Below are 18,788 nucleotides of genomic sequence, written 5' to 3'. Positions count from 1 at the left end.
GGTAATTAGCTGACTGACACTATGCAGATCACAGAACCTACTGACATTAGTATTCAATACAAAAGGATATAGGCCTATTTTTATACAAATATGCATGCATATTTTCTTGCCACATCATCCCACATGCATCTGTTTCCTGCTGGTGACTGGTAGCTCTGTTCCATAGCCCTAATGCTTCTAATGATTCTGCCTGCAATGCAGGGCAGAATCGCATTAGGGCTATGGAATCAGAGCTATGCTGGTGGTAACCTGGCAAGTAGGAATAGGATATTATGTTATTTAGACAGACAGATGCTAGGTTTGATAACTGCTATCCTAGTTATTACGTGTAGCACTAGTTTTTTTAAACTTTTATTTACTTGACTAATTTCCACTTTTCATGCCGATCTTGCGCTTGACTTGATCAATAATAAAATAAAAACATAAATAAATAAAAACATTTAAAAACACACACACACGCAATGTTTGTAGCGCGCCCTGGCGCTTGTCCGTATAAAATGTATTGTCATTATCCGCAGACAGACCAATGAGAGGAAAGGGGGAATTCCCCACCCATCTACGACACAGCGAACGTACCACCACCGGCATTCCCAGTATGCACCGCGGACACACCATCAGAAAATAGTCCGGGGAACCAAAAGGGCTGAACTGAAGAACAGGGAACCGGATCAGGGGAAGCTCGGTACTAGGCTAAAATATAATTACGTTAAGTTAATAAAGAGTTATTGATTGAACACAATCAACATCGCAGACATGGCTGACAACGAGAAACTGGACAATCAGCGGCTGAAGAATTTCAAGAATAAGGGTCGTGATTTGGAGGTAAAGTATCGGATGGATCTTTAGCGCTATTTGCTTTTTTGCTCCGGGGCTTTCATGTATTATACATCGCCGGGCGAGCCTTTCGTCGAGTCCCTAGACTAGTAAAAAATATAAATAAATGACGCATGTTGAACTTGTTACTTTACTCGGTTGCATTAACGTCTTTATTTTGTCTAACCAATGGCTCGCACCGCGACGAAGTATTATTGTAAAGGATCCCGGCCGGGTTTCTCTGTGACGTCGCTTCTAATTTATAGCCGATATGAAAGTTGTCTGCACCCACCCAGCCCAGGAGGCCAGGCCCTGCTCCAAGCCATCCTGTAATGGTGGTACCATCGGACCAGAGACCCAAGGGTCCTGGCGATCAAATAACAACACTTCAAACTCAAACGGTTTCATAAAGAACACAACGTAACGGGCCCAAGGCCTAAAACTAAGTGAACGTCAGATCAACCCTTGTAGCTTTTAGCTGTGCTCTTACGTCAGGCCCACAGGGGGGCCGTGCTAACGTTGCTAACGGTAACTCAAGCATGTCATTCGCGGGATCCTCTTCGGCCTTTTAATAACTTCCCTGCTGCAACTTATGATGTTGGAATTATGTGTTGTTTAAATGCACGTGGACTAGACTTTTGAGATGTTGTTCAACTAAGATGCTTTGATGCCATATGTCACATGAAGCTACTTTGAATGCTAACGTTTGCTAAAGCTCGCCGCTGCTCTAGGGCTTGGTTGGTGATGGTGCTGCTGGTTGCAGTTCCACCCATCCCCCGTCTTTCACACCAAAAACAATGGCGGAATCCAGCTAGCTAGCCTCTTAGCTACACTGGTACCTGGGATTTTAAATGGTCTCTTTACTGAATTTCGCACCGTTGTCAATAAATCCACTAATAGTTTATTGTTAACGTTTAACTGTTAACATGGTTTATATGGCCACGGTAACCTTAGCTAACATTACATCTATAGGTTACACCATAACCATAGTTAATTAGGCACGTATTTTCTTCACTAGTTGATCACTTGGTTCTCTAGTGAGGTACACGCCTAGAAAAACGCATCAACACGATCAAGACTAGTAGTGTTTACTGTTTTCTTGTTCCAAGGCAAGGCAAAAGATACGGTTAGCTAATAAGTAAAGGCATATGTCTAAACGGATGAATACATATTTATCACGATTCCCAAATAATATTTTCTTTGCATAAACTTAAGAGCTGATCACCCATGAATGTGAAACACGGATGGTATAGATTTGTTTTCTGCACAATGATATTAGGCCAGTCATTTGTAGATGTGCATGATATATTCATATCAGAAAATGGAGAGGTTGTTATATCATAGTAAGCCAGTCGCAGTAACCCAAGCTGACGCATGTTGGAAGTTTGTTTAGTGCTGTCATAAGCTGTATGTGGGCTTGCTGATTTCAAATCCTAGGTATTAGCACCAGGCGAATGTCCTCTTACTGGACCGGTGGACCCCATATATTAATGTCAAATACACTGCTATTTATTCTGGACACGTTTGCTTTAAGTGTCCAGTTGCTGGAATCTAACATAATTTATCTCAAACAGACTATGAGAAGACAGAGGACTGAGGTGGTTGTGGAACTCCGCAAGGTAATTTCGAGTTAACTTCATATTGTCATCAACTGAAATAAATGGTAGTCCTAAACAAAGACTCTGCTCTTTTGATTACATGCAGTAACCACTGGCTAATATGGTTGCATGATCTTTCTTGACTTGAAAAAGCCACATGTATAAAGACACCTGTTTGCTCCCCTCTTCACAGAACAAAAGAGATGAACACCTTCTTAAGAGGAGGAATGTGCCCCATGAGGACATCTGTGACGACTCTGATGCAGATGGAGATTTCAGATCGGTATGTTTTCTTTGTGTTTATTAATGTTCAAGTTAATGTAAATTATTTTATAGTATTTATACCTTTGGAATATGCTACTGGTGAAGCAGATAAGAACTTAATTGTCAGAGATATTGTCCCTGTGATTGTGGCAGAAATGTAAACAAACACTGCATCGTTTTAGTTTTGGGCACTTTTCTTTATTAAATTATTTTTAATGCAAGTGTCGCCCGTTTTCAGGGAAGGGGAGGATGACAGTTAAGAAAACAGTAAAGAAACGGGCCAAGAGACAAATCTAACATTAATTTGACAAATATAGCAGTTATATACTGTGTATATAAGGGGCAAAAAGGTCCACGGCACATAATGTAGTCTGCATGATTGGCATAGGTAACAAATCCACAAAGGTAATCCAACATGGGGACCCCCAAGGTCACTTAGCATGCCATGTCATGGTGGTTGCTGCTACATTAAGAGTTCTTTGAACAAAATGAGAAAACTCAAATTTTATGTCCATAGATCTGGTTGTCTATACTTTCACCACTCTGGCACATGCTTACCCCTCCTATACAAGTACAGCTTTCGACTTAGATGTGAACTTTAACATTAATGATATGATTACCAATACAGGTAGTACAGTCAAAAGTTTACGCTAAAAGGATGACACAAAGTCTGTTTCCATTGTGGTCCTTGAGCACTTTTTTAACTCTGCTTTTAACACATTGTTGATATAATAAAACCAGGTATAGTTTTAGGGCTCATTGATTAATTGTACTTTTTGCAAACTTAAGTATTCAATCAGAGGTACATGGATAACAAGAGCTTGTTTCCATTGTGGTCCTGTGTATTCAATCCATCATGACATAATTCTAAAGACATACAAAATTATAAAGACATACAAGATATCATTCAATATTGGGAGCATTACAAGTATACTTGACTGTACTTCGGAGTATAAATAAAGGTGATGATGCTTACAATTTATTTTTATTTTGGCACACTTGAAGACCAGTTGCAAATTGCAGACGAGTGCATCTGTAAAGTGCCCCTTTTGAGCCAGCAAGTGAGATCAATCCGTCATAGTACTAGTGGTTTCCTAACAGGTTGGCAGGCCTGTCTCAATTCTATCACAATTATTACATAATTGCAACATTTTGAGCAATTTAAATCCATTATTTCCACGGTGCCGTGCTGTTTTGTTTTTATAAACTCATCTTAAGGTCAAATAAGGTCATGGTTTTAGTTCTTACTTGCTTGGACATATCTACCCAGTCAGCGAGGAAAATTATTGTTGTGGATGACAACGATATGGTCTGTATTGACCATAGTGAATTGTAATAGATTATTGAATTCTGTCATTGTCGGTAATGTCTTTGTATATTTCAGAAGGCTTTGTGTATTACATAATTTGTCATATCTTGTTCCTAAAAGGCAAAGACAAATGTATTTTTTTTATGCCTCCATGTTCATTGAGAAAAGGCCTATTTAATCATTAGTCACAATTACTTGTAGGACAAGAACAATCATCAACACAAATCGTACAGTTTGGTTGGGGAACTTGTTCAACAAGGAAAAGAGAAGAGTAGCTTGTTTCTCTGCATGTGTTTCAAGAGTCCCGGTGAAACTCCTCACTGGCAGGTGAAACTATGCATGATGGTTGTCTCCACCCTCCCACATGACCAACCACTATGGGTAATCAGTGACGGGGACTACATGGAGGAATTGGCATAATAATTGTTTTGGGAGAAGAAAATAAATTTAAACAATAGTACCAGCACTGTATGTTTTGTCTGTCGGCTCTATTGAGTTGTATGTAGGCCTTGTATGTAGGCTTATGTACTGTATATAGATTTTTGGACTGAAGCTATGCATTTCAGTGAAGTTTGACACAAAATATATAGAGCCTGATTACTGACCAAGTCTGACCAAATCTTTTTCAGCAAAACACCTCACTTGAAGCAATAGTACAAGTAAGTTGGATATTTATTATTCCGTTTTTTTTACTCCATTCCCTGTGTAGTGCTTACATATAGGGAAAATAATCACAAAAGTAATGGCATCCTCAATGTAACACATTGCAATGGCAGTATTGGTATATAATTTATAGAGCTAGTAAAGTTGAGCTTAACCCATTCTGTACAGGAACCCGTTTTGGTGTTGGCATTATGTTATGTTTTAGCTATTTAAAAAGAGCAGATCTACAAGCTCATAGTGCGCCACCGAGTGGCGCGCTACGAGCTTGTAGGTCTGCTATTTTAGAAAAATCGAAGAGTGACTGACATAGAAGACATTTTTAGAATCTGATCTCAGGTCAGAATGGAAAACTGTCGGGATGTAGAAGACATTTTTTGAATCTGATCTCAGTTCAGATCAGAATGGGTTAAGCTTTAGAATGTAATTCTGAGAGGTTTATGCAGGCATGATGGGACAGATTTGTGATGGTTGACAATGCTCCATCTGCTGTTGTGTTAATGGTGCTGTTTACTTTCAGAATGCCACCAGTGACAACCAGGGGGTGCAACTGAGTGCTGTTCAAGCTGCCAGGTAGGAACTCAAATGGACCCATTACACGTCACATCTCGTATAGAACTTTATCACAATTTGCACCCACAATTTTCAGTAGTCTGTGTAATTCAAACGTTTTTCCTGTTCTACTGAACCGAACTATAATGCTGTCAGTTGAACATTGGGCCATGTTCTATTCATTGTAGCTGGTGCTGTGTAATAAAGGGATTGTGTCCTCCAGACAGTCACTCAAAGTATTGTGAACAACAGCAGCATATACGCTTCAGACACCTCAAATATTCCTGTATGTTATTGGTCGTCTGTGTTCATATTGTCATACATGTGTCAAGACTCAAAAGTATTATGAATTGTTTTCTTACATTTGATTTTGTTTCCTTTTTTGTAGGAAGTTGTTATCTAGTGACCGTAACCCTCCTATAGATGACCTGATCAAATCTGGGATCCTTCCCATTCTGGTGCACTGCCTTGACAGAGATGACAAGTAAGTTTGTAATTATACCCGAGCAATGTTGCACCTCCATATTTAATCTTTTGTGTGTGTGTGTGTGTGTGTGTGTGTGTGTGTGCGCCAATAACTACCGGCCCATCTCAAACCTCCCATTTCTTTCAAAAATTCTGGAACGAGTCGTCGAAAACCAAATCACTGCATACCTGGAAACAAACCACATCTATGAACAATTTCAATCCGGCTTCCGCACCAAACACAGCACTGAAACTGCCCTCCTCAGAGTCACCAATGATCTCCTGCTATCTGCTGACACCGGTTCACTCAACATCCTCATCCTCCTTGACCTCAGTGCCGCCTTGACACCATTCACCACTCCATACTCATCTCACGCCTCAAATCCACCCTTGGAATCACTGACACTGCCCTCTCCTGGTTCCAATCATATCTCACTGACAGACAGCATTTTATTTCCATCAACAACTGCCAATCACTCACGTCACCTGTCACCCACGGCGTCCCCCATGGTTCAGTACTTGGTCCCCTCCTCTTCATCCTGTACATGCTCCCCCTTGGCCAGATACTCCGCACTCATGGTCTCCGCTTCCACTGTTATGCCGATGACACTCAACTGTATCTCCCCGCCAACACCATCACCCACTCCACCCTGACCTCCTGCCTGACTGACATAAAAACATAGATGCAAACAAACTTTCTAAAACTCAACTGCAATAAATCTGAAATCCTCATCATTGGCCCCAACTCCCTCATCCGCTCCTCCCATGACTTCTCCCTCACCATTGATGGCTCCACTGTCACCCCCTACACCCGAGTCCGCAACCTTGGTGTCATCCTTGACCCCACCCTCTCCTTCCAGCCCCATGTCAACCAGATCACCAAAACCGCCTTTTTCCACCTCCGTAACATTGCCCGCCATTGTCCCATGCTATCCCACACTGCCGGCGAAACACTCATTCATGCCTTCATTACATCCAGACTCGACTACTGCAATAGCCTCCTGTATGGCGTCACCACCAAGGTCCTCAAAAAACTTCAATATGTCAAATTCCGCTCACCAGAACCAGACCAACTGGAACCCCACAAATCTAGCAAACGGACATGGGGAGACAGGGCCTTTGCAGTGGCTGCCCCTTCTCTCTGGAACTCACTCCCAACTCACCCCCACCCTCAATGTTCAAAAGCACACTCAAAACCCACCTTTTCAAACTGGCTTTCCCTACATAACCCCCCCCCCCCCACACACACACCCCCTTCTTGTTTGTCCCTCTTTTGATTTTGATTTCTAGTTTTTAACCTTTTAAACCTTTTTAAATAGTTTTCTAATAAATATGTCTCTTTCTGTAAAGCCACTTTGGGTACCCAGAAAAGCGCTATATAAATCGTATATATTATTATTCGTTTGACAACAGTGTCACTCAAAATGACCAGTTTGGAGAAGGGCTCATTTTTGCAATAGTTTGGGTGTTTGTTTTCTAAATATTTAACCAATGTAAAGTATCAACAAGCTTGTAACTAAATAATTACCGTACCTTAGAACAATTGAAACGGGTTATGGTATTTCTTTCTGGAATAGATATCTTCTGTGATTTGATATATTGCGATATGTTGTCGTCTCCTGGTTAATTTTCGGAACTTGCCTGACTTATTTCCCTTTGCCTACCCTCTTAACAGTAGTTATTGCAGAGGTTCTCCATTACCTAGGGGAGGACCATGGGGCTTATATTGACTGTATGTAGGTAGCTGGTTTATACGGGACGAGTGACGCTAATCACTTGACTCCAAGGCTTTCTCGGATAGTCCCTAATTTGATTATTATTAGAATAAGATTCTTCATCTTGCTTCTTGCGTTATTGCGCTAATGCTCAACCACTTCTCTTCATTGTACGCCCACTTACATAAGGCGATGTCATGCTGTGACGTCACGCTTCCATGCTGGGCCTGAGGTTCTGTGGCAACAGTAGTTAGTGCATATAGGTGGCATTTATTTATTTTTTAAATCAAATTTTCTATATATTTAGTTTATTTACTGAATGCACTAATAGCCACCCCCAGTTTTCTCTTTTTTTGTCGCAGAGCTGAAGGTATAGAATTCTTTACAGTCTTGTGAAGTTGATTTAGTCTGTGCTTAAAACTCAGGCAGATGTGCTAGTGGGGCTTAGCCTGACCTACATTAAAGTATGTAGTATTTGCATAAGTACAGTTATGCAAGTGGCCAATTTTCACTTTGTATCGGGTGACAGAAAATAAATGACTCATCAGCAGCCTGTTTTTTCTGCTGTACTCTAATCCAACTCGTCTTTTCTATTGTCCTCTGCAGCCCCTCTCTACAGTTTGAGGCAGCATGGGCTTTGACCAATATAGCGTCGGGTACCTCCGAACAGACCCAAGCTGTTGTTCAGTCCAGTAAGTACCGCCTAGGTGCCACCCAACAGTACTAGCTGGTTTAGCAGATTTACAAGCTCATAGCGTGGCACAGAGTGCCGTGCTACGAGCTTGTAGATCTGCTATTTTTGAAAAATCTTCAGAGCGAATGTTTTTAACATCTTTGCTTCTGGGGGGGGGTCCCTGGAACAACATATTTTGACATGGGAGTCTGTGGCCAAATACAGATAATTCTGGGGTCCTTGACATGAAAAAGGTTGAGCACCACTGACATAGAAACAGGGTTTTCAGAAAACTGTTAGGATTTAGAAGCCATTTTTTTTAAATCACCCTCAGTTCAAAATGGGATAAACTTATAAAAAAATGTGTACGTTTAAATTCACACTTACTGTAAATTACTCTTCATGCGACAACCGCACTCTGACTATAGGTGCGCTACCTGTTCAAAACGTATCAAAATAACAGTAGTAGTTGTATATCCTATGAAATAAACAATTTGAACTGAAGTCTTGGCGTGTGCGACCCACTACCGTTATTTAGATATTGTACAAATTAACTAGAGTTTCAAAGGGGTCGCTAGTTGATTTAGTTGGATAGCATTGTTTTGATAACCTGTGTCAGTGGATTAGGCCACACAGACTCATTGTGAGAAAAGCTCATTGGGATATTGAGGTAGTAATCTAAATGATGCAATCTCATCCTGTAGATGCTGTGCCACTGTTCCTGAGGCTGCTTCACTCTCCTCACCAGAATGTTTGTGAGCAGGCTGTCTGGGCCCTGGGCAACATCATAGGTCAGTGATCATTCTGCATATCCTGTTAAAATTAGTTGATAAATAGATTTCTCTCGATTGAAGGTGTAATCTCCATTTTGTGTGTATTTTGTATAACACGTTTTCACTCTTCTAGGCGATGGCCCCCAGTGTCGAGACTATGTGATCAGTTTGGGTGTTGTCAAGCCCCTGCTGTCATTCATTAGTCCATCCATTCCCATCACCTTCCTTCGCAATGTCACCTGGGTTATGGTCAACCTTTGCCGCCACAAAGACCCCCCACCGCCCATGGAGACTATTCAGGAGGTAGGAAACGGAGAGGAGGCTAATACTTCCTTTGTGCTCCTTGCACTTTTATGTTTTGTTTGTTTTCCGTTTGTGTAATGTTCTGTTACCATTGTTTGTTTCTGGCTTTAGAAAGGTGCTCTATAAATAAAGGTTACTAGTGTTGTTTATACTAAGATGAGAGAGTGGCTGGCCTGTGTGATAAAACCTGGGAATAGTGGTTTTGCCAGTTCTCTAGAATGATTTTCATTCTCCATAACTGGGAGCACTAGCCGGGATTTGTATGCACTGCAGGAACACCAGAACAGGGACAATACAATAATGTATAGACATGATCTTGTATTGGCCATGCAGCTTGCATAATTATGTGCTTTGTGGTGGGATTTTAGGGCCATATTGATGACTGCATGTTTCCGTCGCATATCGATGCCAATCAGAAAGTTCAGCTTTTAATTGTATTTCAAGCGAATAAGTGAACATGTGACCTAAATGTGTCAATGCACAAGCATGTCAATTTTATCATGTTTTTTCAGGTGTCATGTATTTATTCTGTTGCTTCAGGACAAAACGTACACATTAAATTAACTTTTGGATGAGCCGATACCGTGCAGTGGAAGATCTCCAATAGTGTGCTATGCATTGGGTCTGCTGCTGTTCCGTCTTCATCCCACTGCCTTAAGCTACAGTATGATGAAGACCTCCATAGCAGCTGTTTTTACATCCAATTGGTGACTGATCATCTTTCTCTCCCTCGTTCCTTTCAGATCCTGCCAGCTCTCTGTGTGCTGATCCATCACACCGATGTCAGCGTGAGTACACTCTGCATAAAATGCACATCTGTTATTAATCATCTAGTGATGCCTCAGTGGTATCACTAGATTTGACTAATAAGTATCACAGAATACATTGTGGGAGTATTCTTGTTCGGTATAGATTTTTCCATAGTCACGATATTTCTGCCACAAAATGTAGAGTTTGACAATATAGCATCCATAATGTAAATCATCAGACCCTACAAACCCTCCCGCAAGCTCAGACCAGCCGACGCAGGGAGGCTGGAAGTACCTTCGCTAAAAACGCCGGGACAACACTCCACATGTTCCAAACTCTTCTCCCTTCTGGCTCAAACTATGGAATGCACTTAACCATAGCAATCAGAACTGCAGACTCGCTCCCAATCTTCCGCCGTAGTCTGAAAACCCACCTCTTCAGACTCCATGTTAACCCATAGCACTTGCCCTAGCCTTGACGGCCTACAGGTGTATGCATAGGCTCAACTTATGTTGTCAACTTAAATAGAACTTCATGTAGACATAGCACTCTATAGTGTATATGCATAGTTTCATTATATAGAGACTGTTAGGTTCTTAGCTTACGTATGATTCATGAGGACTATTTTTATGTATTTGATGTATTGCCATGTCTTTTGCTTACTGTAGATTGCTCTGGATTAATACTAGAGGCGTTCATCGCCAGGTACCTGGCGATGCGATTACACATCGTTTCCGAGGGTCACGATGCGATTAATCCCGATTAATCCCGATTAATTGGGCTACGTTACGATTCGATTAATCCCGATTGATCCCGATTAATCACTCACTGTTAATCACTCAGTCTCAGTGTGACTAATAAACAAAGTGCTTTCTAATGATTATGAATATATATATATTCTTTCACAGTGCACGTTTTTAACTCAAATCTTTGCTTCTGGGGGGGTTCATAGAAGAACATATTTTCAGATGGGTGTCCGTGGCCAAATACAGAACAGCAATAAGCAGCTTTCTTTAAAATGAGTTTGTACAAGCATACAATAAATATATATTAATAATGACATAAGATGTCATGTCATAGAAATACATGGGCAGGATTTCGGTTGAGGTCAGCAGCACTCTGTCAAATTGCCTTTATTCTTTGTTAGGACAAAAAAAGGTGCTTTTCTTTGTTTCCTTATTCAGGGAATTAATTTTCATTTACTGAAGTGTCATTAAGGAAGCTTTGGGGTAGTTATTGAGACTATTATGTTGCACCTTTCTGTTTGTTTGCACACATTAAGAAGCATTTGGTTTAAAGTATTTTACAAGTGTATGGCAACATTTTGGATTCTATGATGTTGAGGGGACACGGGAACTCGATACAACTCACAACGTGTACAAGACCATATTGCCCTGCACTGACATCCAGAGATGCAGTCAAAACAACCATCCCGATCCCGAACACACGGACAGCTGCCCATGCACTCAGAAAAGGCGACTAGAATTACGAAGTCCATCGGCACTTTTTATTGCAAAGGATTTACGTTCACATTGGGTCGTGGGGAGCGACGGATTCCGGGCCATGTTAGCACTTTGGAGCCACACTACATCGTCCCATCTCGGCCACATTTCACAGGCGGTCGATGGTGTGAGTTTCATCGAGTTCTCGTGTCCCCTCAACCTCATACAATCCAAAATGTTCCCTTTCTGTCATCTTTTTTCTCTTCCCCTCCGCGTTGGTAACTCGTTCTGTTTTGGTTGTTGAAAGCTAAAGCGTGTGCGAGCGCTGTGTGCGTCACTCTAAACGGTCCGGTACGACGACGCAGCGCAGTCGCAGATTAGTTCCGCCCTTTTGCTCCGGTAAAAAAAAATACATTATATAATCGATGTTTGACATTTGTGCATCGATGAATTATCGCCCATGATGGCATCGCGATTAATTGACTAATCGATTTTTTTCCCCACCACTAATTAATACATATGGTGAATTATGTTAATTCATTTTTCCTGACCCATGTTTGCTTCTTCCAGATCCTGGTGGACACTGTTTGGGCTCTGTCTTACCTGACGGATGCAGGAAATGAACAGATCCAGATGGTCATTGACTCTGGCATCGTTCCTCACCTGGTACCCCTGCTGAGCCACCAGGAGGTCAAAGTCCAGGTATGGAATGAGGGAAGGACTTAATAATAATATATTGCATGCATGACTTCCTACGGGAGCCAAACAGAATACAGATGTGTTGTTGAAGATGAGCCATTATATTAGGCAAGAATGGTAATAACATGTGATAAAATGCCAGTAAACTAAAGCGATAAATTAAACGGTATTGCAGGTGGTACCATACAGGTTGAAACCCCTGTATACTGTACTTAGTTGGCTGGGGTCGGGTCCCCCATGGATATACTATACTCGGCCCTATCCTTTTTCTCTTTACACCAAATCTCTTTGCAATAAATAGCAGATCTACAAACGCAACACAGTGAGCTTGAAGATCTGCTATTTTCATGAATGCTCTTTTGTTATGACACTTTATTTATTTAGCACGTTTCAAAACTCAGGGTTTACAAAGTGCTGTACAGGAGAAACACTATAGCTACCACACAGAACAAGCTACAGCAAGAATACAAAGTACAAACAGTGAAACAACTGAGACACATCACAAAAGTACAAGTGAAACAACATTTACAAGGACCGAAGAAACTCAAGCGGGGTTAAAAGCCAAGGTATAAAGGTGGGTCTTAAGGCGAGATTCGAAGGGGCTAATTTGACGTGTTCCATCATTTGGGGGCTACAACAGAGAAGGCTCGGTCGCCTCTGGACTTTAAGCGGGTCTTCTTTGTGACCCTGAGATTTAGAAAGTTTAGAGCCATCCATGCCTTGATGTCACTTAGACAGTCAAGCAGAGGTGTCAGGGAGCCGTTTCTGTCCTTTTTTAAGGGGCATATACATTTGCGAATCATCCGCATACAAATCTTTGCTTCTGGGGTGTCCCTGGAACAACATATTTTCAGATGGGGTCGGCAGCATATTGCATATAAATGGTGCATTTGTTTTATTTACATTGTGCATTTCATTCACCCATTCACACACACATTCATACACCGATGGCTGCGGAAACGTGCCAGGCACCAACCAGCACATCGGGAGCAATTAGGGGTTCAGTTTCTTGCTCAAGGAGACTTTGACACTAACTCTGGGGGATCCTGGGTTCGAACTAGCAACATCGCGGTTACCATCCAGCTACTCTACCCCTGAGTCACCGCCGCCCCTAAAGCTAACGTGAGATCCAAATTTTGTGGTCCGTGACATGAAATATTGAGAACCACTGATATAGAAACATGAGGTTTTTCAGAAAAATACATTTTAAATACATTTTTAATTTCAACCTCAGGCCTAAATGGGTTAAAAAGTCATAGTGGTGTCACTACAAGACGAGTAAAAACAATGTGTTACACAGACAAGAATGGCAACACTGAGAGAAGACCTGTTTGCATGTGTTTTGTGTATTAATAATAATGGTACTTTCTCTCTCTTCGTCCAGACTGCTGCACTGAGGGCTGTAGGGAACATCGTGACTGGTACAGATGAACAGACTCAGGTTGTGCTCAACTGTGACGCACTTGGCCACTTCCCCTCTCTACTCACACACCCCAAGGAGAAAATCAACAAGGTAAATGTACCCTCGTCTTGCGCCAACACATGCATAACCTACATCATCTTAGTAGCAAGAAGCCTGAGCTATTTGGAAGTGATGAAATCAGAGATTGGGTACTGCTTTGAATGTTGTACGAATGGGTTTAGCTGGGGCAGACAGCTACTGTTAGGTGCTTAACTCATCGAGGAACCAGACGGAGAAGAAGAAAAGAAGAAATCCTGGATCTCGCGTTATTCGTTAGTCAGTGAGAAGGTGGGTGGTGGGTGGGGTAGTCTGTATGAGTGTCTAAATGTGTGATACGACTGGGTGGTGGTCAGAGGGTGCTGAAGACTCATGGGTCTCTGCTGACATCGGAGTGCATCTGAGGCCTGTCACTGAAAGAAACAGAGGCTTCTATGCTCGGGTGACCTGGCCAATGATTAGAGCCTCAAGATTGCCCTCGCCCCACCCACAGTGCCGTCTCTGCAAGGTCTGATCCAGCTCAGGCACTGAAACATTCCAGGAAATCCTATTTCAGTGATATACTGAATGCAGTACAAATGATTTGTGTATCTGTATTCTCTTCTCCTATCCTGCAGGAGGCAGTGTGGTTCCTCTCCAACATCACAGCTGGCAACCAGCAGCAGGTGCAGGCGGTCATTGATGCCAAGCTTGTGCCCATGATCATTCACCTGCTTGACAAGGTGGGTCTTTCTAGCTTTACTTTAATTACAAAAGAGCAAAACAATCATGTTTATGTCAGAAAACATGCAGACATGTACACTGAAACATGAATTATTGCTTTAAGAGCTATATTGCAGAGTGTAGACTTTAAAGTAGGGCAGGTACAGGATAAAATAAAATAATCAGAAAAGATAGATTAATTAATGAATAGATTAATGTTTAATGCAATGACAATATACTTCTACTTAACCTTTCCGATGTGTGTTCTATTGATTTCGACAATGCATGCAATTTGTCTATTTCATTAATATATTGCACATTAATATATACCTTCATTAAAAGCATTATTTTGTTTATATTACAAGTCATTACTTGTATAATGCATAAATTCAGTGTTGGAATAGATTTTCATACCCTGAAGAAGGCCGTGCCAAGTTGAAACGTTGGTTGGTTTACACTTAATTTAAATAAATCCTGCATCGTGAGTGTGGCCTTTTTCTTTACCTTCTATATTTATTTATCAAGGTCGGCAGCATCTCACCAACACTAGTGTGCACCATTCTCCTTTTTGTGGACTAGATCTTCATGTCACAATAAAATGAATGAAATCTAATGGCTTCCTTGAAACCAAAATACCAAACTAATGTGGGCCTTTAAATTCCCATGGGAAAGATGTGAACAGCATATATAATGTGGTTAGCTAATTTTGAATTAATCTCTTCCCAGGGAGACTTTGGTACTCAGAAGGAAGCAGCCTGGGCTATCAGCAACCTGACAATAAGCGGGAGAAAAGACCAGGTATGACTGTCCCTCACATCCGCTCCTGTCCTGGACAATTGTTCTCCTTTCTTTGTAACTTGGTACTCCATGCTTTCTGGTCCATTCTCACACCACGACCATCTGTATTTATGCTAGGGGCGGAAATGGCTAGGTCCTGACAATTCCATTCCAATTCAGAGGGTCACGATCCGATTAATCCCGATTAATTGGGCTACGCTATGATTTGATGAATCTCTATTAATCACTCAGTCACTGTGTGACTAATCAACAAAATGCTTTCCAATGATCCATAATGAAAACTGGATCTGACCACAGCGGCATCATACAGGGGATGCTAGAGGGGAAAAAGGCCAAAACTATAGATGTATATTTTAAATTTTGGCTTAAAACTTGTCTATCACCTTTAATGACATGACATGTAAAAATAAAGAAATACTTTCATACTTTAATACTACTTATTCAGCCCTATTTAAGAGTCCACGATGGCACATTAAAAGTTCACAGTGAATCGTGTAGATTGGCTTTTTGAAAGATTTTGACCTATAATATGCTCAAAATGAGAATGGCCAGGTTATAAAGTCGCCGTTTTGTATTGGTAAATGATTGATCACTGCACGTGTACTACTCACTCGCAATAGGTGGCGCACCTGATTGAGAAGAAGGTAATCCCTCCATTCTGTAACCTGCTGACCGTGAAGGATGCCCAGGTGGTGCAGGTGGTCTTGGACGGCCTTAGCAACATCCTCAAGATGGCTGACGATGAGGCGGAAACCATTGCAAACCTGATTGAGGAGTGTGGCGGTGAGTTGAACCATCTGGTTCCCTCTTGGGATTGGTGTTTTAATATTCGGTTACCTGAAGATCAGAAAATCATGTACAGTATGTTTAATGTAATTTGTTTTTCTCAGGTTTGGAGAAGGTGGAACAGCTGCAGAATCATGAAAATGAGGACATCTATAAATTGGCCTATGAAATTATTGATCAGTTCTTCTCATCTGACGATGTAAGTTGGACAAGAGATATTGGAAAAACTCTGGGCACCTATTTGAGATTAAATCCTTTGTCCCTCATTTCAGGTTATGATAACTAGTATATTAATGCATGCTAATGTCATGTTTTTTTGTTTCTCCTTCAGATTGATGAAGACACCAGCCTGGTTCCAGAGGCCATCCAGGGTGGGACTTATGGCTTTAACTCCTCCACCAACGTGCCAGCTGAGGGATTCCAGTTCTAGAAGGCTTCTGGGGGTATTCTGGAGTTTTGTTCGTGATGCAGCACTCTGTTCAACATAAAAAATTAGGAGAGAAAGAGCGAGAGAAAGAGAGTGTGAGAGAAATTAGATCCATTGTGCTTGGCTCGTGGGATCCATGGCTGCATCTTATCTGAAAGAAAAAAGTGTGGATTTCATTTGGAATTCCGGGGAACCAGCCCAAATGAAGTTTGAGATGGCGAGTGGGTGCGAGTGAGAATGAGTGACTGGCTACATGTTGCAAAAAAGCAAAACATCTACATCGAATGCGTTGAGACATGCCGACATAACTTCTGCGTTATTGGAGCGGTCTACTAAAAACTGAGAACTATTTCAAATAACAACATAGTTGATGTCTGCCCGGGGAGAACCAAGGACATCCAAAAAGTCAAGAAACCTTGAAGTGTCATGATATGACACATCGGAAAACAACGAAAACAGTAATTGCGAACTAAGCCGAACCATATCACAATTTCCACGGTCCTCCGACCAGAGAGGGCGCCATCCTCAATGTGCCCCTCCCCCAATCGGCCACGCTATCAGACATGTGTGTGAATGGACCCATTGTGTATGAATGTCTGGACTCAGTGCTGAGGAGCCAGGTTCATCTCCTCCAACCAGAGGACTCAGTGCTGAGGAGCCAGGTTCATCTCCTCCAACCAGAGGCCCTGACGGGGCATCTCCCTCGCCCCCCCACCCCTCTCCCCGATGGACGGGGCCAGGAGTCCAGCTGCGCGTGTCGCATGTGCGAGAGAATGGACGGATGAGTGCTGTGTGCTTGTCTGCGTGCGTGAGTGGGATGTGTGCAAGACTGGATGAGAACGCATGCAGAGGAGGGAAAAAAATACAACGGAAGAGAAACAAAATCAAGAAATGCATACGTAGGAGAGAGCCTCTGCCTTGAAAGCAGACCAGCTCTACAAATCCCTGAAAGGAAGAACTTTGGATATGACAAAATCGATGTCATTGTCATCACAAGGATTTATTTTTATTAAGTTAGTATTAATTGACACTGGACAATGCTATTGGCAGGCATGGAGCAGCGGTGAATTGTATTAAGGTGCATTTGGTGGCTTTTGGGCTTTCTTTTTGCCTCCAGTGTGTTCCTTTTATTTTTTTTATTTTCAGCTTTTAGTTTCATTGCTTGTGTAAAGGTGATTGACATGGATCATATTCCTACCCTCGCTCCAGAACCCTAACCTACACACCAGACATGGGCCTGATGCTGTGAAATCGACATCATCACTATTATCAACCAAATGTCTTGAGTATTCCCCTTGCAGGATTTCATGTTATTGAATTTTACTTCAATTACAGCAAAATCACTGCTTTGCGGTATTTGTTGCCATAGCTTTGACTTATCACATGGGGGAGGGGGGGGGGGAAATGAGAATGGCCATTTTACGTAGGTTTGTGATTCCTAACCTTTGCATGTAATAAACTATAGCACAGTTCATTTTTAGGATATTTTAGTTTCAGTAGACTGTGTACACAGTGTATAATTTTCATTTTTAAGTAAAACTGTGCTGTTTAAATGTTACATGTCTCCTGTTCCCTTCCCCTTCACTAGTTTCCTATCTGAACAGTTTTGCACATGTACTGCAAAGTGAGGCCTGACGCCTTCCTGGAAGTGCTGGATGGTTCATAGGCCTGCCAGCAAACTACAATATGCATAAATCAGTCAAAATCTTTGTTTATCTAGAGTAATTCATTGACGCTTTCTAGGTATACTTGAGAAAAAATTAAGATTATTGAAGATTTTTTTCTTCCTAGGAGCAGAAAGTCTGCTTCTTTAATCTATGCTAGGCTAAATGGGAAATTTGACCCTCTTCTCCAGGTTAATATAAAGGGTTCCCCACATGCTGACCTAGAGTTACCCTTCCTGTTTGCTCCATTTAAAAACAAGTTTGCTGTACCTTGCAAGTCCTTTATCCCATGCTCCCTGCCCTTATACCACTTAGGTGTCCAACCTTACCTTCTCCCATCTTATTTGTGTTAACTTCAAAACACTGTAGTAATGGATTACACTTGTGGTCATAACCTTCTGTTGAACATAGGGTATTTCTTTTGCAGCATTCCTTGTTAGCAAAGAGGTTTCAAAACTAAAATTAAGAATCTGAAGAAAAGGTTTGCTAAATCTGTTGGAGAGAATACAGGACAGGTTGTCTTTGAAAATAAATAGTGAAACCCAAATCGATTGGCCTGTATGTGTGTTTTGTTCCACATATCATGAACATTTATCCGTGGCCTACAAATCTGAGCCACTTTTTTTTTTACTGGCAGCCAACAGAACCATTTGAATGAATCCAACTGATGCACTCAAATGGTTCTGTTGGCTGTCAATTAAAAATAATAATAAATAAAATGGCTCAGATTTGTAATCCACGACATGCTAGTTGAATGCCAAAATTACTTTAGGCAGTGGTAGGTCAAATTAACCCCTGCGGTCTCGAGCTGAGGCTACCGTAGGTCTGACTGCCTGCAGTGCCTGGTCCTGTCGGGAGGGGGAGCATTTTGTCGTTCCCTCAAGCTGGACTTTCAAATTCAGCGACCGTAGCACATGATTGGTAGGTCCAGAGCTT

The 18,788-nt window shown here is 41.7% G+C and overlaps 1 protein-coding gene across 1 annotated transcript; it reads left to right on the top strand.

Moving 5' to 3' along the window:
- The first annotated feature begins 575 nt into the window (after positions 1-575).
- kpna4 (karyopherin alpha 4 (importin alpha 3)) lies at positions 576-18,403 on the top strand. Its single transcript, XM_080772552.1, has 17 exons — positions 576-822; positions 2,388-2,432; positions 2,605-2,694; positions 4,614-4,643; positions 5,165-5,217; positions 5,585-5,680; positions 7,983-8,068; positions 8,754-8,840; positions 8,956-9,125; positions 9,869-9,913; positions 11,888-12,019; positions 13,401-13,529; positions 14,093-14,197; positions 14,904-14,975; positions 15,596-15,758; positions 15,866-15,960; positions 16,093-18,403. The coding sequence occupies exons 1-17, from the start codon at positions 754-756 to the stop codon at positions 16,189-16,191; spliced, it is 1,566 nt and encodes a 521-aa protein (XP_080628678.1). The 5' UTR covers positions 576-753; the 3' UTR covers positions 16,192-18,403.
- Positions 18,404-18,788: the final 385 nt, after the last annotated feature.

The sequence above is a fragment of the Protomyctophum bolini genome (assembly GCF_963924005.1).
Source record: "Protomyctophum bolini genome assembly, chromosome: 9".
Lineage (NCBI taxonomy): Eukaryota > Metazoa > Chordata > Actinopteri > Myctophiformes > Myctophidae > Protomyctophum > Protomyctophum bolini.
The sequence above is the reverse complement of the archived record's forward strand: the minus strand, read 5'-3'. Positions and strand labels throughout refer to the sequence as shown.